A 27,761-nucleotide genomic window follows, 5' to 3' on the forward strand; every position below is an offset into this window, starting at 1 on the left:
CCCTGGTATATGGAGGGAGGGAATTAAGGACCTCCGTAGGACATGCTGTAACCGGTAGCTTAAGGTTAGAGTTCATACCAGGTAATGATCATGCTAGCAGATACTGAACAGTGAAGAAATAAGTCTGTACATGTCCACCTCAGCTGTCACCTGCCTCTACTATCCTAATGACTGCTCTGACAGGCGCAAAAACCTTGCCTGAGAGCCACACAGAAATGGGCTGACCAGCTCAGAGGGCCGTGTCTAAGGACTAATTTCCCAGTGCAGAATTTTCAGGGGACCATGAAAAAGAGTGTTGCTGAGCTGCTAGGCAGTGAATGCCAAAGCCTGGGCTTGGAAATCTGTGGAGCTATTTATGACGACAACCACAAAGGGGGCTTGGAATCAAAGCTTTGGGCTCTGGGCTTATCTGTCCTCAGCATGCTCATGTGACACCAAGCATGCCACTCATTTTCAAGTCATTCATTTGACTGATTCATTGCTTCAGCCCATTTCACCTCTGAAGATTTAAAAACCACAGTAAACTTTTGGCTTTTGGGAACTTGGGCCTGACCAAGCAGAAAAACTCTCCTCTCGGTGCTGGGGCTAGATTCAGGACAGATCAGCCTAGCCATCAGGAGAGGGGCAAGTCCTGGACACATTAGGAGCCCCCAGAGGGTATTGAGGGTTTTTTTTGAGGCATTTTTGTTTCTGTATTTAAATATTATTTTAATAACTTTCTTATTACAAAAGTAATGCATATTCAATGTCAAGACACTTAGAAAACAGAACACAGAAAAAAAGCCCTCTGTGTATCTACCATCTGGAGACAGGCACTGCTGACATTTTGGTATAGGCCCTTTCTGTGCACACATACCCACAAACATATATACATACATATTTAATGTTTTTAACAAAACTTTTTTCATGCTGTCCGAGTATGGAATAGTCTGCCTTTCTCACTTAATAACCATGTCATGCATATTCCCTAAATCGGTATGTTTTAATGGCTACATGGTATTTTCTTAGCTTTTATTTTTGACATCTGGATTATTTCTAATTGTATGCCATTAAATGTCCCTGTTACATCTATCTTAGCTCTTCTCTCTGCTTATTTCTTTAGGGATAAATTTCTAGAAGTGGAATTGTTAGAATTAACACCCGTGCATTTTTAAGGCTTCTCCCTTTTGACAGGTTTTACCACTAACACTGCCACCAGCAAAGAGGATGTTACCTATTTCCTTATGCTGAGGATAGCATAAAACTTTTATATTCATTTTTGTCTTCTCCTTTTTGGAGGAGTGTTTAAGGAACTTTCAGAACCAAGGGACTCAGCCAATGCCACCTGCCTTGCAGTCCCTGGTTGAGACCTTGGTGTTCCTTCTTTTCTGGGCAGAGCGGTACCCTGAAGACGGCCCTACTCGACTACATCAAACGCTGCCGCCCTGGGGACAGCGAGAAGCACAACATGATTGCCCTGTGCTTCAGCATGTGCAGGGAGATCGGGGAGAACCATGAGGCAGCTGCCTGCATCCAACTGAAACTGATTGAGTCTCAGCCCTGGGGTGAGCAGAGGTTCACAGAAAACACCCTCAGGGAAGGTTTTTAGAACTAAAACGGGCAAGAGCCCATGAGATTGACTAATACCCACCTCAGCTTCTAGCAGCCACTTGATGGGGCCCCAGCTGGGCAGATAGGAAATGGAAGGGGACTTGGAAGGCATGTCTTACAGCTTGTGTGTCTAGGAATCATCTGTCAGGAGCCAGTGTGTATGCTGATGCCATATAAACCTGCCTTGATGTTCCAGAAAGGAACTGGGGGCGGGGGGCACTGAATTCTACTTGATTGCCTGTCCTCCTGGCCCAATACCCTTTACCTGAATGAGACATCTGTACCTCCCTGTGAACACATGCTAGGATATTTCTTGTCCAGCCTGTGATCACTCTGAGTGGGGCAGAGTAGCCAGCCTTGGGAGTCAGACATACCCGTTTCCTTGACCCCTCTGTAGAGGACAGCCTCAAGGATGGGCACCAACTGAAGCAGCTGCTGCTGAAGGCCCTGACTCTGATGCTGGATGCAGCAGAGAGTTATGCCAAGGTAACCAAGGGGTCTCACTCCAGACTGGTTTTGGGGCTTGGTCTCTTCAGGAATTATTTTGTCCCTGGGCTCTTCCAAGCAAAGAGGGAGGGAGTCATGGGCCAACTGGGGGCAGGGGGTGAGTTCAGCTGCTGGAGAGTTCGCAGGGAGATGATGTTCAGGGTCTTTACCTGCGTCTCCCTCCGTTTCTCAGGACTCCTGTGTGCGACAGGCCCTGCACTGTCGCCGGCTCACCAAGTTGCTGACACTGCAGATTCACTTTTTGAACACAGGCCAGAACACCATGCTTATCAACCTAGGCCGCCATAGGCTGATGGACTGCATCATGTCCCTACCTCGGTTCTACCAGGTGAGCAAGGAAGAAAAATATGCCAGCATACTCTCCTGTTATTTAATGGGACCCAGTGACTGAGTGACTCACCTGAGGTCTCAGAGCTAGTGACAAAACCAGGACAGTTCAGTTCTCCTGACAGGTGTCTGATCTACACATTGCCTTTCTATGGCAGTATTTCTTGCTAAGTGTGTTTGGACAAAGGGCTGGGAACGGTAAGACACATCGTTAGGCCAGCTGAGAGGCAGACACCTACGCCCCTCAGACAGCTGAGGTTCAGAGGAACATCACCGTTAGTGATCTTGCAAGTGTCTCTCAGTCCCAGCATTTTACAAAGTGGTGCACCCAGGTTAACACAGGGAGCCAAGGGCTTCTGGGAGCCTGGTTCTAGTCCCTTGACAAAGGTTTCAGGGAATCAGCCCTTTCACTGGTACTTACACATTTTAGTATGAAAAGTATTCTTTAACAGCAGTTTTATTAATCCACTGAAAGTCAGTGTTTAGGGGTTTAGGGGAAGGGAAATGTCAAACTAACACCAAACTTTCCACCAATTCTACTATAGACAGCCTTTTAACATGATTGGTAATGATCACATTCACTGTATGAGTGTACAGTATTGGGTTTCCTAGAACAATCTGTCTTCAATTTTACATCAAATAGGCTCTAATTATGTCCTTCCTTCCATCCTTTTAAGGCTTCTATTGTGGCTGAGGCCTATGACTTTGTTCCTGATTGGGCTGAAATTCTATACCAACAAGTGATTCTTAAAGGAGACTTTAATTACTTGGAAGACTTTAAGCAGCAAAGATTATTAAGAACCAGTATATTTGAAGAGATTTCCGAAAAGTAAGTATTAAAATGCCTCTGCTTCGGATAAGGCATGGGTAAGAATTTTATGGCTAAGTATAACATGCCTGTAGCCATCCCAGTGCTTGAGATGACAAAGAGATGTCACAAATCCCCAGAAAGATCTTTTAACAAATTTATGCAAACAGATGAATGAAAACACTTTACAGTACTCTGTACTTAAAACAGGAGGACAGTTACTCAGCTAGCCTAAGGTGCCAAAAAATTTGTCCCCTTTGGTATACTAAACTTATTCTTCTAATTAAAGCAAGCATTAAGATATACATCTTTAATGAAATAATTTCATTTCTTTTGGTGTTCACCAAACGCCCCCAAATGCCAGCTAGTTTTAGGTAATTTCCCAGACTGTCTAGCACACCTTCTCCTCTGTAGGTAAAGTGTCAGAGCTAACAGTCCTCGCTCAAGATATAGTACCTTAATGTGTATGTTCTTATGTTTGTCTAGAGTTAGACAACGTCAGCCTACCGAGATGGCTATGAAAAATCTGAAGAAGTTACTCACATGTTGTGAAGATGTCTACTTGTATTACAAGCTGGCATATGAACACGAATTTTATGACGTTGTAAAGATGCTTTTGAAGGACCCTCAGACAGGTTGCTATCTAAAGGACATGCTAGCAAGTTAGATGGATTCAGATGACACGAGCATGGTTCCACAGGTGCCTGTTTTCTTGTACTGAAACGAGGTACTGACAGATGTCTGTGATCACAGTAGAATAACACTGGGGATCTTTGTTGTCCAAGTTATAAAACCCCAGAACTGATACCAGTCAGTCCTTTTTGAACAGTGGCTAAAGAATGAGTTTCCACAAGGAAATTTCTATTTTAAAAGTGACTGTTCCTCTGTACCATTTTATATAGATATTGGTGTTAAGATCAAAAGTTCCATGTTCCTCAGGACAGATTTTACTTTAGGACATGATACAATATTGATTAAAGAATACCTGTGCCTGCAGATTCCAGTTTCAAAGGAATTTAATATTATTTACACAGTTAAGGAACAGATATACATTTCCATTAGTTAGAAACTGATCTCTGTAATAAAATAGATTTTTAAATTCAGTGCATGTCATTATTAACTGCTAAGAAAATCTTAGCCCTTGTCTGCCTTAAAATAATCTATATTTGCTCTTAATTATTGCTGTGTAGTCACTACTTTCTGTTAATTCCTCAAATCATTTGGATGGTCCTATCTTCCACTTAGTAGTCTACAGAGCTTTGACTGAGCCTCCTCTTAAGAGAACTAAAAATATTTTTGTTCTGTCTCTACTTTTGAGTCTGTGACAGTTTCAAAAAAAGATACTAACCACAAATTTGGCTAAAATGCTTAAAAGAAAATGTAGAATAAAGATCACTCAATCTATGCTTACAGCCATAACCTGAGTTATAAGCTCAAATAAATAGCTCTTCTAGGTATACTTAATTAGGCCTTAGTATCTAAACAACCAAATAATTTCCCCAAATAAATAAAAAGAGGAAGGCAGCTCTATACCTTTGTTGCTCTAGGGTGACACTATCAAGGGCCTGACAAATCATTTTTGTTTTTAAAGCTATTAACTAGTCATCAAGCATTTATTAAGCTTTGTAGTATATAGAGAACTCTAGTCCCAAGAGCTGTGCTCTATATTCTCCAAAAATATCTCTTGGGAGGTAACACAAAATTTAAGTCCTCACAATAGTGATTTTATTAAATTAGTTGCTTTATAAAACATTGCAGATGTCATAATTGTTAACATAACAATTTACCAAACTGTAGTTAACTGGTGCAGCTTGCTGAGCATGTTTTATAAAGGAAAGGAAATGCCAAAACCCTGTTTAAAGTTGTTCCATTGCAGCCTAGGAGAACAAAAATTGTTTCTCAGACACTTAAATCAGGCAAACAAAACAGGTAGGGTTTCCCTCCCCCATCTGAAGCACTTCATCACTAGAATAGTCTGATAAACTGGACAGTCTGCATTCAAGAGATTCCACAACTTGTAATGCAATAATGGAGAGGTTTACCTTCTTCAGCTTCAAAGTTGGAGGGTTTTGGTCATTTAACTTTTAAGTATCAAACTAGGGCTTCTCAGCTGCCATATCTTCACTCTGAGATAAGCCGTCTTCTTCACAATGTATAATATCCTCACGCTCAATTTTAAGACAAAGCAATTTTAATACTAGGTGCACACCACATGCCCTCGCTGCAAACTGCTTTTCTTGATAAGTTATGAAGTAGTTCAAGGAGGTATGGTTAAGGCTGTATTACTGGATGGTGCTGGTCAATACTACACAATTTTTTGTCATGTTGCAACCCTTGTTTCCAATTTAGTGACTGCTGCTATAGGATCAGATAGCAACAATGACAACATTATTAGCTTTGCTTTTTTTTTTTAACTATGATTTAGTAGCAACTGAGGTTCCCAATTTTAACCCCTTGGCAGCAAGATCCAAGTTCCCTCATTTGCACATTAGCACCTAAGCGTCAAGGGGTTAAATAACCAGCACAAAAGATACTGCACTTCTGATTGTAGCATTTGGCAGAACTGAAAGGATAGGAAGTTGTGCTACATGTTGAAGGGATTGTGGGCAACAGAAAGAAGACACCAGAGAAGATAAAATGTCACATGAAATCTTCATAGTCTTGTACATATCCTCCATCATAACCACCATAATCTTCCAGGTCATCTTTCATGGTGGCCTTTAATCCCCCTCCAGGAACCACACCTTTCTTCTTCTTTTTGGCTTTGCTTTGCTAAAGAAAAAAAAAAAAGGGTAAATTCATGAGACCTTACCTACTGTATCTAATCTGGTATAACAACCCTTAAAGAGACACCAAAGCCTCTGGTCCCAGAAAAACTTTAGTTCTTTTTCTAAGGGAGATCCCATACCTGATGCAGGGCAATTTCTATTAATTCAGAAACTGAGACTGTGAACATGTCTGTTTTAAAAAAAGACAGTAAATGTCACACTATTTCAAGTATTCCAATTCCAATTTAAAGCGTACTGGTGAATTGCTTGACCTTTAAGTTTCCTAGGTTTGTTGAGACTACTACACTTGCACTGCCATCCTAATGTAACACACAATGCCCCACAGAGCTTGCTCTTACCTTTTCTTGCTTCTGTTTCTCACTACAAAGCACAGTCAATGAATTGGTAATCTTTTTCAAGTCATCAATTTCCACTAAAAAAAAAAAAAGTATACCACTAATATTTAATCACTTAGGGGAATAAGTAAAGGCAAAATATACATTTTTCCCTGTGTATTATGAGAAATCTATCATTAACTTCAATGACTTTGAAAAGGCTATGATTCTCCTGTATGACACAGAAAAGAATCATTCAGTCTACGATCAGGCTTACAAATCAGAAATCTTTAAAGTAAATGGCAAACTTAGCAACAATCATTTCTTATAATGATCCATTATCACCAAGACACTAATGTTCAACCAAAGAGAAAGTAAAAGTGTCTTTATAGCTCAGTGTTGCCCACCATTCTTCCTTACCCACCAAATAGAGATTACCATGCCCTCCACCATACATCCCTGATGCTCAGTGAGGAGCAGCTGAATAAACATGGAACGGCAATTCTTAAACCTACAGAAGACAACTACCCACCCCCTGATGTCTCCATTTTCTAACACTGGAACTAGAATAAAAATAGATATCTCAGCAATTTGTGTCCTACCAGGAGACAAGCCTGCTTAAGAGTGGATAACATATCCTTCCATCTCTACAAAAATATAGAGCTGAAAACAGACATCGGTTTTTAGCTACCAAAAAACTGTTCAGGCCCTGGCTGCTGTGGCTCCGTGGTTTGAGTGCCAGCCTACAAACCAAAGGGTCACTGGTTTGATTCCCAGTCAGGGCACATGCCTGAGTTGTTGGCCAGGGCCTCAGTTGGGGGCACATGAGAAGCAACGACACACTGATATTTCTCTCCCTCTCTTTCTCTACCTCTCTCCCTCCCTCCCTTCCCCTCTCTCTAAATAAATAAATAAAATCTTAAAAAAAAAAACAAACAAAAAACCCCTAACTATACAGTTTTGGTTAGAGAGCATCCTCAAAAACAGGAAAAATAGTATCTGCATAAAATACCACCTATTGGTGTATCACTTATGAGATAACCCCAGCTTAGTAATAACTCCTCTAAGAAAACCCAATTTAAAATCCATTATATAGAATTCTTTTTTCTCAATCTTAAAAACAGTAAATACCGTACTAGCAAAACCAGTCCCTTAAACATTAGTGCTGCCCCAGCCGAGCTGGCACTCCTACACATCCTGCCCCTGAAACGTGTGACTCCTCTCAGGGCCTGGAACCACCCCCAGGGACCCAGAGAATAGGTGCCAGCTCTGCTGAGCAACCTCAACCTGGTCAGAGGCCTCATCATCCGTTAAATGAACAAACATTTGCTGTGGTCTCAGCTCTGAAACCTTGTATACCCAAAGAGCATTTTCTCCAAAAGACACTTCCTAGCCCCTTTCAATATATAATTAAATAAAAGAATAAACTTTTTTATTAGCTGCTGTGGCAACAAATCTCATGTCTCTTTGGGAAGTCACTGTAAAAACATTAAAAAGGCGGCTTCAAAAAATGAACAAAACCACTCAAACTAATGGTATATTTACAGAACGTTCTCATGGTAACTGCTAAAAAGCAAATCCTAAATCTGCATTATAGCATCCCCACCAGCCCCCAAAAAGTCAACCTCCATCTTCTTGAGTGTGCCCTTACTGAAAGCCACCCACAGGAGCTACAGATTATAATTACTTACATGAAATACATACATCTCGAACTAAGGCTTCCAAAAAACTGGCATAATATAGTGACTTTTCATATTGTGTAATTTTATCTTTTAGTAACTTTCCAAACTCTGTGAAGTCATCTCTTGAAGATGGGTTCATAGCATCTATTCCATAAATTGTATTAGTAACACCTGTAACACAAAGAGAGCACTGAAAATTTCAGAAAGATTTTAAGTTTATAAACTAATTAGATATCTGAATAATCCTGTTATTCCATTCTAAAGCACAGGTTCTTAATTTGGGCCCTCTAATTTAGTGTTTCCTTGCATTTTGATTACCTGCAACAAATCACAGTGGTACTAGCAACACCTGACTGCTACCAATAGCGATCAGATACTTTTGTATCACATTATAGTTGTCACATATCTTGAAACATTGTTCAGTCATTGCTTTCAAATCACATTATCTATTAGACCTGCCCTTGATCTTATTTAATGCATTAATAAAGAAGCATGTAATTACTGTATTGAAAGTAATTTTAATATTTCAATACCCACTTCAATATAAAATATTTCTTTTGTTAAGTAAATTCCTGTGTTTTACTTTGTGCATTTAAAAACATCATATTTAAAAGGGCCCACAGTAAAGTGGAGAGAGAAGCAAAAAGCGGAAAAAAAAAAAAAAAAAAAGATAGTTCCATGAAAATACACAGCTAACTAACTCTAGAGGCTAAACAGGAGCAAACCATATGTTAAATCCCCACAGAAATATTCATATGTTCTAAAAGGATTCTATGCGAAGAGATAGCATGCTTCTGTATCCTCCTCCATAGGCAAATAAATTAGTTAATGATATCTCTGACTCAGTATTTTAATGAGAAACACAACACTGAAATCCTATTAACCAAACAATGACAATAAATGCATGTTTCTGCCTTTTAATCTATAATTGGTCTTCCATACTAGAATTTATGGGTACCGTGCAAACTCTTCTCTTTAATAAACACATGGGTGGCTTTTCTCATCCTATGAAGACACAGGATAATGGCAGAGTGCCCTCTATAATAAGATGAGTGCAGCTAAGACATTGCAAGCACACACCAGTGGACAGGAGCATCAACAGCAACTCTTGTGATTGCCAGTGAAAGACAAGGTCATATTTCCCATGGAAAGGAAATGTCCACTACAGCCAGCCTGCTTGATACATTTTAATAGGGCTGGGGGAAAAACTAAATCCTTCTTGGTGCTAGGTTTCCATTTCAAGTTATTTAACTGTTTCAACATGACCTACTCCTCAAAGTACTCAATAGGTGATGACAACAACAAACTTGGTTAAACAAAGTGAGAGAGCTTCTAATTCCTCTGGCCGCATTCCTTCCTTTTGCCCTCTGCGCCATTTAACTCTCCCCCTGCAACACTGACCTTATCTGTTGGGCTGGCCAAAAAGTCTGTTACACTTTTTTCCCATAAAAGACACATTTATCATTTTCACCAATAATTTTATTGATTTGGATATTTTAAGTATGTCAGCTATCTCTCACTATTAGCTTCTAGTGGCCAGGGGTGCTGCTAAACATTTTCCAGTGCATAAGAGAGCCCCATAGCAAAGAATTATTTGGCCAAAATGTCAATAGTACCAAGAAACTTCACAAACCACTTCTGACATGTTTGACCAGTCACAGCACCTTACACTGCACTAATCTTTTTTTTTTTTGTATTTTAGTTGTGCTTTCACCTTTCTTGAAATAATAAAGCATAATATGCCAAAAGTCTTGTGTATTTTCTTCCATCTTCAATATTAAAATGGCTGCACAAAAATTCACCAATTTTGGTAAGTTTTTTTTTTTTTAATGCACACTGATATGACAGCTGTCACAATACAATCTAACAAAATTATTTGGAATGAAGTTAAAGACAACTAAGCACTACTAGAGCCATCATATGGTAAAAATGTAATGGACTTTTAGGCGAACCCAATATTTACAGGATCCTGAAAATATCTTTTATCTCATACATTAAGCACAGCTGCAGGTATGGCATACAGAAATGGAAGCCCTCTAGAGATAGGGCATGGTGAGGGCCAAGAAGGATTGCAGGAAGAAATTACCCTGAGCCTAAGAAGGTACAACCTAGGCCAAGCTGAATGCCACCCCCTTACCACCACCCCCCTCTCCCGGGACCAGCATGCAATACTGTTTAAGCCTTATCCAGACTTAAGACAACAGGACAGCCCTACAGGCAGTTCAGTATTTAAATCTCAGAACTATAGATCTCACATTTCATCCAGCTTTCATCCAGCTAAGGAACACTTTTTAAAAAGTGGTAGACTTTATTTGGGTCCAGTGGCCTTTTATCTTAATAATCTTTTATTTGATATTCAAAGCATAATTATTCAAAAATCTGACCATATATCTCACTCTACCATAATGAAATCTCAAATATGAAGAGCATAGAAACTGCTTTCTAATATCTAAATTAGCCAGTATATTTCTTCAAAAATGATATTTTCTGAACTTTCATAACTAGTAAGACTTTCCCAGTGTTACTTGGAATCTCAATATTGCCTTGCAATCATACCCCCACTTACCAAAAGTTTCTTTTGCTAATTCGAGGTCTGCTTCTTCCTGTAATTTTTTTAGCCTCAGTTTATCTGCTAATTGTTCTTCTGGTGTTAGCACTTTAGTTTCTTCAGGTTCTTCTAACTAAAATGAGACAGAATTGAAGTTTTAAAAGGGCTAGAATCATGACAGGTGGATGCAGTTCATCTATATTGTATGAGCTTTTCTATTTTATTTTTTAAAAGATTTTATTCATTTTTAGACAGATGGGAAGGGAGAGAAACAGAGAGAGACAGAGAAACATCAATGTGTGGCCGCTTCTCGCACGCCCCTTACTGGGGACCTGGTCCGCAACCCAGGCATGTGCCCTGACTGGGAATCGAACCAGTGCCCCCTTGGTTCGCAGGTTGGTGCTCAATCCACTGAGCCACACCAGCCAGGGCTATATGAGTCTTTTTTATAAGCACATGTAATTATAAATAATAGCAAACACTTATAACGTGTTTACATACTGTCTTTCAGCATTCTTCTAAATACTTTATATATCCTCATCCTAATATTACAGGAAAAAACCCCAAAGCACAGAGAGGTTAAGCAACCTCCCCACGGTAACAGAGGTAACAGAGCTGGTAATGGGACAGAGCTGAGGTTCAAACCCAGGACGTCTGCATTTATTTCTACAGCCTTTTTTAAAAATAAAGAATTGAGACTGCAGACAAGGTGAAAATGGCACTTTGACATACTGCTGCTAACACTGTATACTGAAACAACCTTCCTAGGGAGCAACCTGGTAATGTATCAAGCCTTAAAATGTTTTTATATGTTTTAATCTAATAATTTCACTTCTAGGTGTTTATCTTAAGAAACCACAGATACACACAAATTTTAACCACAATGATGTTCACTGGTGTACTATTTATAATTTCAAATAAACTTAGAGACAACCTGAATGTTCAACAGCGGAATGGTTAAAGTATGGCATACCCATGACAATATTATACATTTAAAAAAATGTTTTCCCCCCAAAAAATCAAGAGATATTTCCCCCTATTTATCTTTTCATCATGTTACTTTGTACTATTAAAAACATAATAGGTAACAAATTTAAAAACACACAATAGAAGTTGTCACTTATTTCCCAGTCACATTCCTCTGGGATGACCACTAACAGTTTAATGTATATCATTTCTATGTAATGCGATAAAATTTACAAATACATATTGCTTTTACTATGAGGGGAAATCTTTGAAAATATCAAACTGGGGAAAAGTAAAGGGAATTTATGCCATTCATAATTATCCATGCTTATGCAGTTTGAAGATTTTGATTCAGAAGTCCACTTCTGAAATACACCATAATATGTCTCATGGATAAGATAAAATCACAAAGGTCTTAAGCCAAGTTAGATAATCTTAGAACACTTTCTAGAAAGAAAAAAGAAAATTTCTTGACTTAACTATCCAACAGATAAGTCTGGACATCAAGTATTTCCTGGATCAAAAATAAATATATCTGCCCTGGCTGGTGTGGTTCAGTGGATTGAGTGCTGGCCTGCAAACCAAAGGGTCGCTGGTTTGATTCCCAGTTTAGGGCACATGTCTGGGTTGCAGGCCAGGTCCACAACAGGAGGCGCGCGAGAGGCAACCATGCGTTGTTGTTTCTCTTCATCTCTTTCCCCCTCCCTTCCCCTCACTAAAATAAAATCTTTTATAAAATTAAATAAATATATCTTAACTCACTATTTGGCCTAAGATAAATTGAGTATACTCAAACTAAGTTTTATGTTAGACACTAATGTCAAGATATAAAATACAAAGTAAGTATAATTCTAGCTTCAATGACCAAGGAAGATCCAATCAATAGAACTTTTTTTAAAATCCTTACCTGAGGACATGCTTATTGAAGGGAAGGAGAGAGAAAGAGAGAGGAATACTGATGTGAGAGACAAACATTGATCAGTTGCCTCTCACACATACCCCAACTGGGGACTGAACCTGCAACCTAGGCATGTGCCCTGACCAGGAATCAAACGCCGCAACCCTTTGGTTTACAGGACAACACTCCAACCAACATGCCCACACTGGCCAGGACCAATCAATACAACTTTTGACTTTGAACATATTTCATTTTTTAGTAAGTTAAATAAAAACCTTACAATTGAAAACAAAGAAAAATGTATATCAAACTAGACATAATGACACAGGGAAGAGAATTCAAGTGACTTTAGAACCTAGGATGTATTTATACATCCTTAGCAGGATATATTTTAAGCCCAAAGTGAACTGCAAGGAAACCCTAAACTTCATTAGTAGCTTTACACTGTTAGTAATGTTGGCATTGTAAAAATACAGTGGTGTTAACTGTAAGAATAAGAGAAAATATTAATATGAATTAATGATTACAAGCATACACACTTTCCTAACTTGCTCCATGAAAAATGGTATATATAGACGGCAAGGCTACCACAAGAATATAGTACTACATACTAGGAGCACCTAGCTTTGGCCTCGAAGTATTAGTTCCCACTGAAAGAAATCTCAGAGGAGTAGCTGATTCCATACTTAAGAAGGACAGTTTATCAGGTGCGCCTGGAACTTCTTATTGTGCTAGAAAACAAGAAAGCTCTCAAAGACTAATGGGGTTCTGTCAAAAGGATGAAGACATGAACTACTTGAAGGGAATCCTACTGGCCAAAGTTGGGACAATCTGAGCATCAAAAAAACTACTGTATCTTCGTAAAACACAAAGAATTTATAAAAACCTGTAAGTCCATAAATGTACTCAAAAATAAAAAAATAAAACCCACAAAATCCCTCACTTTTCATCACTTGAGGTCATTACACCCACTCCTTATTCTGAAAATTGCTAATTAAAAAAAAAGAATTAAGTTTTTACTCTGCCTCTCTATTACAAACAATATCCAAAGTAACCAAATAGAGAAAAAAAGAAAAAAAGCCAGCCAATAAAAAAAGCAAGAGAAGTTACAGAATGAGGAAAAGCACCTTTCTGCAATACCTAATAAAATAATTAGGCAATGATCAATGATAAAAAACTATTAGGTGAGAAGCTGACATGAAACTGGATTACTTGCCAGAAGAAATATGTAATTTTATGAGAAGGATAAGGCTATCTCCACCTCAAACCAGTGATCAATTTTAGCATCACTAAAAATAGGACAGACATTACATGACTACTGACGTGATGCAATATGAAGCATAGAGCATCACCTCTAAAGTATTCCATTTGGGGACAACTGAAAAAATACATAAGGTTTCTTATTTATTTGACCTTATTTTAGCAAAAGTAAAAAAAAGAAAAAAAGATGAAGCAAATATGGCAAAATATTAACAACCATGATGTGTATAATTATTCATCATTCTATTTTCTTTTCTGTGTAAAATTTTTCTAAATGAAAAGTCAAAGGAAAAAAACTGTCTATAACCTGATATGGAAAGATCTCCATGATATAGTAAATAAAACAAGGTGAAAACTATAAAAAAAAAGGGAACAAGAATATACAGTTTTATCCAAATACATAAAGATACCTTGGAGACATAAAAAACCAGTATTTACTTATGGGAGGAATAGAGGAAGAGAAAAAGGATAAATGAGCAAAGGATTAGGAGTGCTTCTTAATACTGTTTCGATTTCTGAATCATGTAAATGTGTTTTCTATTCAAAAAAACAAATGAACACAAGATTCTTGATCTTGCTCCAAATATTCAAACAAAAACACATAGTACATGGTAGAGGAATGGACGCTTTTTGTATTTCACTCAATATGTACACTGCAAATAAAGACAAATCACAATCAGACTGAACTACAGGTACAGGCAAAAAATCACTGACCGTGGTCATTACACAATCAGACTGTTCCCAAATGTTTGTGGAAACTTACAAAGCATTCTAATACATAAAATTCCTGGGTTTGTTTTTTGCAAAAACCACACATTCAGTTTTGGGATTCACTTATCTGATGATGTCCATTTAAAGTCTTTACAAAGCCACTCAAATTGCCATGTAATACCTGCTACCTGTTAAGACACTGTACCCCTCCTGAAGTGAGAGTTCTGTATTTTAGAAAATCAACAGTACTTACCCTCTTTTTAATTTCTTCTTGCCTTTTCTTCTGTTGCCGTTCTTTCTCTTTTATCTTCTCTGTTACTTTTTTCTTTTCTGAAATTTTTACTTCTGAAAGTAAAGAAATTTTTTAATTAATTATTTTGAATATTTTCCAGTTTATGGATGAGAGAGATAGGATATTTGTGAATTTCTAGAGACCAAACCCCTCACAGCTCCAATTTCATATGGTGATTTCCTGGCAAACAAAGTATGACAATGTTCTGGGGACTCTTTCGTTTTCCTAACTTGACCCCTATGATCCAAACATCTCCCTTCACATTTTCCCACAGTCCCTTAGGCAGGACTGAGATCATACAACCACGATGCCATACCCATTACTCTCACCTAACAATACTCAAAAACAAAAATGGCAGGTACCTAATCTGATTATGTTGTGAGAGGAGAGAAGAGATGCAGGGAGAAGAAAATATGCTGGGAATGGAATGATGTTTGGTTTCTAAATACCAAAATTTTCAAATTTTATGAGCATTTTGTCATTTGTCTTAAGATAAGCACCAGATGCTGACCATGACATAAAATCAAAAATGGAGGAACCCCAGCGGCTCACCTGGTTTTACTTCTGCTTCCTCTTTTTTTTCATCATCATCATCATCCCAGTTATCCTAAAGAAAAGAAACTCCATTAATAATTCTTGCACGTTTACTTTTCCATGTGAACTTTATTATCAACTTGTCTAACTCCACAGAAAAATTCTTGTTGGTATTTTTTGGCACTGCATTAAATTTATAAATTAATGTTGGAGAGCTGGTATGTATGTATGTATGTATGTATGTATGTAGCTAGCTATTTATTGACTTTAGAGAGAGAAGGAAGGGAGAAAAGGAGGGAGAGAAACATAGATGTGGAAGAGAAACACTGACTGGTTGCCTCCCCTATGTGCCCAGACAGGAATATAATCTGCAACCTATACATGTGCCCTAACTGGGGATCAAACCTATGACCTTTCACTTTGTGGGACAATGCCCAACTGACCGAGCCATGCAGGCCAGGGCGGAGAACTGACATCTTCATCATTTTGAGCTGCCCTCACCAAGAAAAAGGGGCTCTTTCCATTTGTTCAAGGTAACTTCTATATCTTTCAAGAAGTGTTTTAAAGTTTCTCTCTTAGAGGTTTTGCACATTTTTCTTTAGGTTTATTCCCAAGTATTTTATCTTCTGCGTTACTATTATAAATACCTCCCCTCCCCCTGCCTTTATGCCCTCTAACTGGTTATTTGTATATAGGAAAGCTATTAGTTTTTTTTTTACTTAATTCCGGTCAGGGTGGGGTGGAGTGAGGGAAGACACTACTTTGTTGTTCCACTTATTTATGCATTCATTGGTTGCTTCCTTGTATATGATCTGACCAGAGATGAACCTACAACCATGGTGTATCAGTACAACACTCTAACCAACTGAGCTACGTGGGCAGGGTTTTTGGTTTTAACTTTTTAATTGAATGTATTGGGGTAACATTGGTTAATTGTATGTTAACTTTATATCCTGCTACCTTACTGATTTCATTAAGTAGTTTCACCATTGATTTTCTAGCGTTTTCAAGGTATACTAGCACATCATCTGCAAACAAGAGACAGCTTTACTTCTTCTTCACCAATTCTCATATCTCCACAATTGATTTCTTTCATGAATTGTACTGGCTAAACTTCTAGAGCACAATGTGAATAATGGTAGAGATAATGGACATCACTGCCTTGTTCTCCTCAGGGAAATTCCTCTCCTATTTCCCCATGAAGTGCCATGCACCCCATCACATTTATGCAGTAAAATTTATCAATCTTTCACTGCCTCTTGATTTTCTTACAGCAAAGAATTTTTTTCTAAAATATGTATGATTTCATTGTTTTTTCATTTAGATACCTGATCCATCTGGAGTATCTATTGTATAGTATAAAGCACAGATCTAATTTTATCTTTTTCCAAATGATTACCTAGTTGTCACAGCATCATTTATTAAAACATCCTCCTCTGTCCTGTCATCTAACATATACTATTATTTTCATAAGTATCTGGTCTATTTCTGCTTCCTATACTATCCCACTGATCTACTGTCTCTTAAACACCAATACCATATTACTTTCATTACATAGGCTTTATAGTATGTTTTTCTGTAGACTAGGGCTTAATCACCTCTTTTACGTTTTCAGGTTTTTTACTGTTTTCCTGGCCATTCTTGCATGTTTGTTTTTCCATGTGAACTTTCATAGCAACTTGTCTAATTTCAGTAAAAAGCTTCTCCATTAACAATTAAAACCCAGGCCCTGGCCGGTTGGCTCAGTTGGTTAGAGCATTGTCCTGATATGCCACGGTTGCGGTTTCGATCCTGGGTCAGGGCACATACAAGGAGCAACCAATGAATATAAAAATATATTCAAATTGATGTTTCTCTCCCACTTCCACCCTGAAATCAATAATTAAAAGTTTTTTAAAAAATTAAAACACAAGACAACAAACCAATACTAACAGTCTCTCTCAAATTCAGTTGTTTTAAAATAAAAAAATTAAGAACTTTATACTTCTTACTTTCCCAAATGTAAAAACACCCAACACTCTAACCATTGGCTCAATTATTTCAAGAAATATTTCATATAACACAACCCTGGTTACTGAATTAAATCTATATAATACAGTGCAGGGTAGGGCAAAAGTGGGTTTACAGTTAGTCATATGGAAAATAATACAATAATTAATAAATAGTACAAGAATGAACTTTTCCCATACTCATTATTTAAGACAATTCAAGAACTGATAAACAGGTTCATGGAACACAGTCCCTCACCAGGGCAGGGCACTTTAAGGTGGATCTATATTCTGTCTTTTCTATGCCTAACATAGTCACTGAGCTAAAAATAAATCAATTATCAAACAATTTTCTAAAGGCTCCACAGAATTCTGGAAGGGTTAAGTTTAATAAGGACAAGCACAACCCTGTGTTTAAATAGAGCTTTAATATATAGGTAGCCTGGTCATTGTCTGAGCACACTATGACACACCATTTGAAGCTGAGCCACAGGATGGCAGAAGCAGAGCAGGCAGCCCTAATGCTACTGGAAGATGCAGAGGCTGACTAATGTGCCTTAACTGCGACACCAAGCTTCTAGTTTTATAACAAGACAGATCATAAATCTGAATCAGTATAGGTATATAAAATAACCAAGCCTTGATTCCTAATAAAAATCTGTAAGTTCACCAAAGAAACAAAAAATCCTAATTAAGGTCGGTAAGCAGAGCAGAAAGAACTTGTATAAAGTAAAAATATTTTTATAATCACTTTACCTTGGCAATTTAACCCTCAGTCCAAAGTTCACAGAATGAAAGCAAACCAAGAATAGACTGGTAGTTGCCAAAGGGGAGGGGGGTTGGGGAAGTTGGCAAAAGAGGTGAACGTAATTAAAAAGCACAAATTGGTAATTACAAAATAGTCACAAGGATGTAGAGCACAACATAGGGAATATAGTCAATAATACTGCAATAACTATAGCTCAGTTGGTTATAATGTCGTCCTGATACACAAAGGTTCTAGGTTTGATCTCAGGTCCAGGCACAAACAAGAATCAACCAGTGAATGCATAAACAAGTGGACAACAAAAATCAATGTCTGTTTCTCCCTCTCTCTCTAAAATAAAAAAAAGAAAAAAATTTAACTACCAGGTATTTTGTTGTTGTTTTAATATTTACAGAACATAAGACAGCTGGGTCTGTGAGTGGTCTGAGACTTACTCAGTGCTTCAGATAGGAGGACCATCTGCATATTTCCCAGAAGTGCATATTTACAACTCTCTTCTGATAATGATGAGGATAGATAGATAGCATTGACTGAGAGCTTACTTCGCACCAGGCACTGTGCAAAGGGCTTTGCACGTAAGTAACAGAGTAACCCTCACAAAAGTCCTTTAAGTCCTTTAAGGTGGTGTTATCCCTATTTTACAGACAAAGACACTAAGACCCAGAGATAGGTACCCCACAATGTCAGTGAAAAATAATGGAGTAACCTGTTCCAAATGGGCCAACTTTCCTTTAAAGTGTCAAGGTTACTTAAGTCCTGAAGTATAAAATTACTTATCTGGGAGCTTGGTCCATCCCCTCCTAAACTGTTCTTTCGATTAGTTCTGAATGAGCTCCCCTGGAATTGCAGGGGAGCTCATCAAGGAGAAGGGTTATATACATACTAAGAAGAGATGCCCAGCTACAGCTACATCAGTTACCCATCTCAAATTGCCTGTGATAGTTTTATACTAATTTTAAGGAACTAGTCTAGTACCTCAGGTACTGGAAGGCTAAGAAGGGAGAAGTATGGCTGAAAATGAGCAGCTCCATTCCAAAAATTATAAAATTGATAAACAGATACAACAAAGCATTTTTTGTTCAATACTGTTGTTCCTCAATTCCCTTCCCCAGTAAAACATCACCCCCCCGCTCCCTGTCATATCACTGCTCCCTCAGTATCTCAATCACACTATGTCCCACACCTCTATCCCTGTCTCAGGTTTCCCCATCAAAGCAAAAACCTTACCCCAGACAGTCAAGTTAAGCTGTCCCATCAGCTGGACACAGCAAGACTACCTACAACTCCAGAAAATAGGATTTTAGGAGCAAAAGCAATGTCACCTACAAGTCCTGGAAACAACCACGACATGTACTTCTCAGTTCATAAAAGGACCACTGAAAGGGATGCCTTTCCTGTCACCCTTTCCTAAGAGTGCTCAGATACAAGTCTGTTCTGAAGTTTACTACCATACTGGTAACAAATCCCTAAAGGAGAGAGCATAGTGATGATAACAGTGAAAAGAGAACGCTCACATTTCCAAACAGATATAATCCCAAAAGCAAAAGGTCAGGTAGCTTTCACCAGGAACTTAACTGAGTTTTTGTTTCCTTAGTTATAAAATTTGCAGGTCCCCTAAAGTAAATGTAAGAAAGAATTGTGTAAATCTGTCCAATTTTCGGTAAACACTAGAACTTTGTAAATGCGGACAACAAATCCAGATAAAAATGCAAAAAAGGATTCCTAGAGAAACACTTAAAATTAACATTTAAAATAAGGTGTATGCCTTAAATGGTTATTTGCTTCAAGAGACAACCTATTACATTCAATTCTTACCTAATTCTTTTAGGTCCCAATAAATCTTCCAATTATTATATCCAATTTATTTCCAAAAGATCAGCCAAGCTGCTCTCCTAAAATGACTAGCTTCCTTAGAACTGAGGCTGTTTATAAACTACTACTTGCTTATCTATATACTCTTCTTCTACAGATACACACCCAATATCATTTGAGCCATTGCTCTGAAAGATATGGCTGCTTTTCAAGTTTAAAAACTGCTTCCCAATTTAACTAACAATTGAAAACAGAACAAAAATTTTAAACCCTGCTTTCTTTTTATTTCTAACAATGTGGCCAGTAGTTGGTTAGTCTGTCATTTTTATAATGTACAACTACAGAATGTCACATGCAATGACAGAACACTTTTAGTGTTGAAAATGCTTTCCAACTTAAGCAAGATATATTTATAGATTGTCAAATGGAAGTAGCTTCAAAAGAGCAGTAAAATTCTTCTGCCCCATATCCATAGCCCACTAACATACACTCCTTCCCTTTTTTCTTTAAGTAGTTTGGTTGAGATATGGAGCCTTTTACTGGCTGGTGTTCTGTAAACTGTACTAACTCTCAGGCTACAGAACTCTGTAATGGCCCCTGGCAAAGCTGCATCTCCCAGCAAAGCTCAGTTTTTAAAAGAAGTTCACCCCTGACCAGGGTGACTCAGTGGGTTGAGTGCAGTCCTGGAGAGTGAAAAGTCGCTGCTTCCCCATCAGAGCACATTCCTGGGTTGCAGTTTTCGGTCCCCAGTCAGGACATGTACCAGAGGCAGCCCATCAATGTTTCTCTCACATCAGTGTTTCTCTCCCTCTCTCTCTTCCTTCCCTCCCCTCTCTCTCAAAAATAAATAAATACAAATTTTAATAAAAGTAAAAATGTACTTCCACCATCTCAGAATTTTGCTAGTCTTTGGAAGCCTAGTCATTCATTTAATTCAATTGCATTAAGTTTTTAACATCCTATTATATATGGCTTAGCACTTAGTTGAAGTCCATCTCAATGCCTACCTGTCTAATATATCTGTTACCAATCAATTTTACTTTAAATTCCAGGATAAGCAAGATCACAATCAAGACACTGAACTAGAAACAAGTGACTTATTTATTTTCAGTGTTCCAACATTACAGTAACATTATACAAGTATTTTTCAATAACAGATATGCTTCCTGACTAAAAACTTACATTAATAAAAAAATGTCAGGGTACTATAATGACGTAATTGGAATTTTCTTCAAAATAATCTGGTTGGGTGGATAGAAGTAAGTATGGATATAGAAGAAAGAAGATTGGCCATGAGTTTATTAAAGTTTTCTTTCTACTTCTATTTATGTTTGGAATTTTCCCTGAGAAGTTACATACACACTTCAAGATACCCATTTTCTGGCAAAATGCCCACCTTCTGAGTATTTCCCAACAATCTCTCATTTCTCTGAAATATAGATCCCCTTCTTCAGAAGTGCTGTTTCCAATGCTTGAAAAATGTCCTTTACTGTGGTAGATTTAATATCTACACACAAAGGATCCTAAAAGATGGTTCAATAGGTAAGATGAGGTAGGCTGTTTCCAACTAAGTCAGTTCTCCAGGATCTTTTTAAGAAATTCTGTAATAACATTATACAAGCAAATGTCTGTGATGCTTGAATACAACCAGGAGCAGTTTTCTCAAAACAAACTCTACCCCCTTTGAATAAATCTAGCTTCTAATCTGTTTTATTGAAAAATTGGGAAACTAGTAAAATGCAGTACAAGTTGTATTGCCCCTGCTTGCTGTGGGTAGGTACTCACTACCTGCTTGTCAACACAGCCTACACATCACTTCAGCAAAGGGGAAGGAGTCCAGTGATGTATACCAAATGAACAATTCCTCCCACTGCCTCTGCCTAACATCACTATAGTTAAGAAAAATAAAGCCATGAGTATTAAGAATTCTACAATTTCACCTAAATCCACTTCTGCCACTGCCACACAGCTATCTGAAAAGTCAAGAGGAGCAAAATGCTATAATGTCTACTGAAATATTGTAAACTACTGGAGTAAATTACTGCAACAAAGACATCCCTTCTCCTTTCATTTCTCAGGACATTACAAATGACATTAAATCTACATTCTTAAAGGTTAAACACTAGATACTGATGTAAACTGAGGAACTTACTGTTTCTCCTTGTTGTCTAAAGACTTTTTAAAAATTCACATCTTGTATTAAGGACTAAGACTTACTTGATCTCAAGGGAACTAAGCTTTTTGCACCTCTTTAGGAAAAGATTAGATACTAAAACATTAGAATTCAGAAACTTGGTATTAATACCATCCAAGGAGACAAAATTCAACTCTAGACTGATAACCTTTGAGCAAGCAAAAACTTGCTTGATAAACATGGTCATTCCAATCAAAATACAAAATTCACAGTAAATAGCCACTATGGAGAGAATTTACTCCTAAGCTTAGGAAATAAAAAATGTGGCATAAAACACTAGATATAACAGCATGAGCATTCTTTCCATTACCCAGAAAAAGCAAGACTGTATCTTGAAGAGAGAATTAACTTTTATTGAGTGCCAATTCCACTTAATGCCTCCTGTACTATCTCATTTAAAATGTAAAGAAACACTCCTTCCCACCAGCTCCTATAATGACAATTTACAGACTGGGAAACTAAAACAGCAAAATTAACTTGTTTATGATCACAAATATAGAAAATGTCAAGGCAACAGTATCAACCCTGGTCTGTCTGATTCCAGAGTCCAGAAGTCAAACTACTCCATGGATATCATATCATGAGAATCTTGAAAAACTCAACAGAATTAAACCAACATTTAAATTCAGAAATAAAACAGACAAGCTCAGCTTTCTTCTCCAAGATAAACTTCAAAGTTTATGTTAACAGAAATAAGCTGTGTATAAAAGAAAAGAAATTCTGCACTGAAAAAGGGGCTGGACAAGATGACTCTTATGGTCCCTTATAACTTGAATATCTCCAAAATTAATTCCAAGTGGTCAGAATTATATTTCTCAGAATTGACACCATTTAGAATCAATAATCTCAGGCAGTCTACCTAATGGTATCAGCCCAGACTACTCCATTCAAACCTCATTTTCTGGTACTTTTGTCCAGATTTCCCTAATCTTTTCTTCTTATTTGATAACTTATTTCCAATTTTCATTAACAGATGTCTTAACTGTTGCATCCAGGTATACACAGAAAAACTGAAAGGACAAATCTGAACTAAAGGCTCAGAATAGAAAATCCTCTACAATGTAGGGAACTTGCATCTTGCAATGAAGGGGTTAACACAATTCATTCCCAAGTCTATACAACACATAAAAGCAGCATGTAAGTATCTTCACAACAATACCACTCATTTATTAATCCCAATGTGTGCAAAAAGCTCCCATCATTTCTGAACCTCAGGCTGTTTGATAAATTGAACATTCACCTCATCAAACTCAGGAGAAAAGGATAAAATCCAAACAAAAGCAGTATTTATAATAAGTTAATAGCGATTTCGTAGCTTAAAATTTTCAACCCAAGCAAAAGGACTTGTCGAATTGAGTATATGCTAAAGAGTAGACGTTAGTAGTAAAACATTCACTAAATGAATCAAAACCACGAAGTACCATTTTCCAATTCATAAAAAAACTATCTGCACAAATATTTAAAATTTTTGAGAACTTTGTTAAGAGTCTTAACATGATGGGCTTCAGGCTTTTGAAGCTACTACAAAAACAACAAAAAAACGAACGACGAAGGTAAATCTGGTTCAGATCTACAAGGCATAGGAAAAAATAAGCACTGGCCCCCTCTCTACTCCAAACACCAAATCTTTGACATCTTGTGTTATGATTAATGTCACTCTGTCGACTCTACATTTTTCAGGTGGCTGTGTGGACTTCTCAGGTTTCTGACCAATAACTGCTGGCTGTCAGTACTCAGTTCATCCTTTTACCATAGCGTGTGGGTAGGCTAAAAGTCAGTTCACGTTACTGTTTCTATTTCTCTGTGTGGGAAGAAATAGGTTAAAATTAAGCCACAATATTTCACCTATCTAAGTGTACAAACTCTACAACTGGGCCTCGGGTACATTAATGAATGACTGGCTCTGGGGAGGCTTGAGCTCAAAAAGGCTGGTGCGTTGCAAGATTTTCCATATGGGACAAGTCGTGGGGCTCTATCCCCAACTTGCCAGTCTCATCTCGAAGAGAGGCTTCTGACTACTAAGTTTGCACGTGGGTTGGCCCCGCCGCTGCTGTCACCTCCAGTCGCCAGTTAACGAATGGGATCCAGGCCGGGGCGCGGACCGACAAAAAAGGGCTGCGGCTGGGGCTGGGGTTGGGGCGGCCGCCGCCCTCGTCAAGGAAAGCCGAAAGGCCATGCTGCCCGTCTCCGGCCCATTGGATCGTAGAGCGGAGAGGAAGAGGGCACCGCCGGGCCCTAAGCTCGTGCCTGAGCCAAGGGCTTGCAGGCCCAGGAGGCACCCGTGGGCCCAGAGTCCACCTACCCGCCCGTCGGTGGGCAACCCCGCCCGCGACGGCGCCAACTCGTACCCACCTTGACGTCCTCGTCCTCGTCCTCGCCTTCCCAGCGGTCCCCGCCCGCGGTGCCGACACCCCCCATCTTCCGCACCGGGTCTTCCACGGAGAACGTGTCCGCGTCTACGGAAGAGAGCGAGCCACGTTAGTGCCTGCCTCGCCGAGGGGCCAGCGTCGGCCCGGGCCCTGCCCCCGGAACTTCTCCTCACCCCAGGAGTCAGAGTCCCCCGCCGCTGCCGTCGCCGCCGCCATGTCGAGCCGGGTGTGAGCGTGTGTGAGGGGAGAGCCAGCGACGATTTAGCGCGGCAGAGGTGAGTCACTGGGTTTGCTCTCGTTGGCCCGCGCAGGGCAGGCTGGGACCGTGGCTGACTGTAGGCCCGGGCCCAGGCCCCGCCCCCTCTGGGGGGCGGTGACGCGCGCGCGCGGGCGAGAAGGGGGCGTGGGACGTGGCCGGAGACGGTGCGGGCAGCGCAGGAGAGCGTGTCGGAACCTTCTGTATCCCTAGATGCGGAGCGCAAGGGAGGAGGCAGGGAGGCCGCCACGCTAGCCTGGGCCTTGGGAGGAAACGTAACTGTGGGGAAGTTAGCAGGGATGTCTCTTGTCTGGCCCTTGCTCGCCATCGCCCCCCCTTCCCACCGTATCCCACTCTCCGAGCCCCAGAGGGTGCAGCCGTGCGTAAGGGGAGGGAACATCCGTCTGGAAGCCGGCGTGCGCTGGGCGCCCGGATAGGAGCGAGTGCAGAGGGCGGCGTTCCTGGCCGTGTTCCCAGCTAGGGTGCTCGAGCTCAGCTCCTGGCACCTTTGCCTCGCGGTAGTCACGAAGGGATCGAAGAGAGCCTCAGTGCTCGAGGATTTTCCCTTCCTGTGAGCCGCTTGAGGCCAGTGCACGATTCATTCTTTCAAAGAATAACTTCGGAACTCGGTCTACGCTAGGCATAAACACTAGCCCTGTCCTCAAGGTACGCTCAATTAAGTAGCTAAGATTGACAGGTGGGAAATAGATTTCGACAAAATGCGATGACCGAAACAAAAAGCAGCATTGTGAGGTTAATATAAAAAGGTGACATTAACGGTGGGGGAGCGGGAGGATGCTTGAAAGCCTCTAAGGCTACTAAGGCTTTTCCTATTTTTGGACTTCCTACTTGGAATGCTCTTCCCACACCTCTTTGCATGATTGACTTTTTTCCCCCCTTCAAATTAAAGTGCGAACGTTACCCTTGCAAAAATGTCTCCCTCTTGCAAGGAGCCTCCCACAGTTACTTTATTTCATCACTATTTTTTTGTCATAGCATTTATCACAATCTCTAGTAACTTTATTTGATGTCTGTTTGACGCACAGGCATCTTGTCTACGTTGTTTACTACTGTATTCCCAGTGTCTGGTATGCTCAATAAATGTTTTTGGAAATGTATGGTGCCTCTCATCACAAGAAGGAATAAACTAAGTTTCGGCCACACAGATCTCGACATTTCTGTGGGACATCCAAATAGAAATGGCTACTACACATTTGGAACTACAGAAGCCTGGGCTACAGATAGAATATGAGGAGTCATTTGATTATGGCAGTGGATAGAATCATGTGAAAAAGGCCATCTGAATATAGGATAGAATGAGAAGAAACCTTGAAGGATGTCATCATTTAAGGAGCAGTCAGAGGAAAAAAAGTATAAAAAGGATAGAGAAAGATTTTTTAAAAATGTGTACCACTGTGGAATATGGTGTATTAATATTTGAAAATTCACTGTTGGAAGTCAGAAGACCTGGGTCCTAGACATTCAAATGATCAGATTATATTGAACTGAACAACTGGACACTTCTGGTGAAGAGTGGGGAAAGCTCACAATAATTCCTTGTCTGGAAATTGTCCTGGTACACAATATAAGTGGGAAACCACAAAACCACATTCACTTTTTTGCCATAGCTGATTTGGGTAGGGGGTCAGAAGTGGATTAACTGTGAAGTTAATGAAGCTCTATCTTCAGGGCCTCTCATTGCATGCACCCTCCATTTTTTCAAGAAAGCTCTCCAGATTGTATATGCTTCAAATGATATAAAATCGGGATCTGCCTCTAGGTGGGATATAAGTAACTCAGTGGAATCCTCAAATTCCCTAGTAGCTAGTCTACAAAGATGGCCCTTTAGTGAACAGTATTCAAGCAAATCCTTATGTGGTCCCTCCTCTTGAGTCTGGGCTAGTCCTATGATTAATTTTTGACCAGCAGAATAGGACAGAAGTGGTACCCAATGCTAGGCCATAGGAAGCCTTGCAGCTTACACCTGTGCCTTTTGGAATGCTCACTCTGGTGGAAGCCAGCTGCCATTTAAGAAGTCTTATTACCAGATAACCATAGAGGAAGACTGTTTAGGAAAAATACTCAGCCAGTTCCTGGTTGTTTTAGATATCCCAACAGAGACGCCAGGCATAGGAGTGAAGAAGCCATCTTGGACATCCATCCTGGTTGAGCCTTTGATGATTCCATCCCCAAGTACCATGTCAGTGCAGCCACAGAAGACCCCAAGCAAGAGTTGTCCACCTGAGCCCAGTCAACCCACAAATTTGTGAGAGAGAAGTGATCTTAAGTCTCTTAAGTTTTGAGGCAAATTTTTATGGGAAGATTCTCTTTCCCAGAGCTCTAGAATTTGGAATGAGACTTTCACTGCCCGGGAATTGGTGGGTGATGACAGCTCCTGATGGGAAGACCACAAACTTCTGATGAAATGATGGTTTTCTAGGCCACCTACTGCCTCTTGCCTTCCCTTGAGATCCAGTTGTCCAGCTCTTAAATGCCACAAGGTATCCCAGTTATCTTTTCATCTTTCCAGTGTTCCATTCTTGGCCATAGCTAAAAATTGTAAATGCATCCTAGTAGTCTAATTTCAGATAAGAAATCTTGAAAGACTAAGTTCTGCTGTACGCAATTAAGCCTGGGTGTGGCATAGAGTAAGCATGTAACTGTTGAGTGACCACATGAATACATTTCTATGCAGAACTGCTCCTCCCCCCCCCACCCCCCAGGAAAACCTGCCTGTCAGGCCATTGTTTCTCTTCATAAAAGGTAGTCCCAAAAGAAAATTAATACAGCCAGGTCCCAAAGAAAGACGCCTTTTTATTACATTATTAGTAAGCCCACAGCATCGTTGCAGTATCATGAACTAGGAAATAGTAAATAAATGACTAAGAGGATGCAAGGTCCAATCAACTATCCCAAGGTGGAATCTCAGGAAAGCAAAAATGGATATTTCTGAAGTGGTAATATAGTCATCTGTATTAACTTGCCTGAAGATATTCTAAGACAATGTATCTAAAAATGTTAACAGAAAGAAGATGAAATATAGAGAAAGCAAGGCCAAAGAACCAAGATTTTGGCAGTCTCCAGAGAAAAGGGTAAGCTGACTTACAGACTTTTAGCAGATGCCTACTAGAGATGAGGGCATCCTGTTGA

The 27,761-nt window shown here is 39.4% G+C and overlaps 2 protein-coding genes across 2 annotated transcripts in view; one reads left to right on the forward strand and one right to left on the reverse strand.

The window, feature by feature from the left end:
* SPG11 (SPG11 vesicle trafficking associated, spatacsin) overlaps nucleotides 1-4,739 on the forward strand; it is a 91,582-nt gene extending 86,843 nt beyond the window's left edge. The window contains exons 36-40 of the mRNA XM_054565472.1: nucleotides 1,376-1,544; nucleotides 1,988-2,076; nucleotides 2,270-2,425; nucleotides 3,102-3,253; nucleotides 3,719-4,739. Of these exons, the coding sequence (XP_054421447.1) occupies nucleotides 1,376-1,544; nucleotides 1,988-2,076; nucleotides 2,270-2,425; nucleotides 3,102-3,253; nucleotides 3,719-3,899 (747 nt within the window). The 3' untranslated portion in view covers nucleotides 3,900-4,739. The remainder of the gene's footprint in view (nucleotides 1-1,375; nucleotides 1,545-1,987; nucleotides 2,077-2,269; nucleotides 2,426-3,101; nucleotides 3,254-3,718) is intronic.
* Nucleotides 4,740-4,955: 216 nt separating this feature from the next.
* On the reverse strand, nucleotides 4,956-24,680 carry EIF3J (eukaryotic translation initiation factor 3 subunit J). Its single transcript, XM_054565473.1, has 8 exons — nucleotides 24,529-24,680; nucleotides 24,339-24,442; nucleotides 15,245-15,299; nucleotides 14,654-14,745; nucleotides 10,584-10,698; nucleotides 8,027-8,188; nucleotides 6,360-6,433; nucleotides 4,956-6,004 (listed from the first exon to the last, which is right to left on the reverse strand). The coding sequence occupies exons 1-8, from the start codon at nucleotides 24,569-24,571 to the stop codon at nucleotides 5,873-5,875; spliced, it is 777 nt and encodes a 258-aa protein (XP_054421448.1). The 5' UTR covers nucleotides 24,572-24,680; the 3' UTR covers nucleotides 4,956-5,872.
* Nucleotides 24,681-27,761: the final 3,081 nt, after the last annotated feature.

Source organism: Pteronotus mesoamericanus, unplaced genomic scaffold (genome assembly GCF_021234165.1).
Source record: "Pteronotus mesoamericanus isolate MK-2021 breed Mesoamerican mustached bat unplaced genomic scaffold, CSHL_Meso_final contig_164, whole genome shotgun sequence".
Lineage (NCBI taxonomy): Eukaryota > Metazoa > Chordata > Mammalia > Chiroptera > Mormoopidae > Pteronotus > Pteronotus mesoamericanus.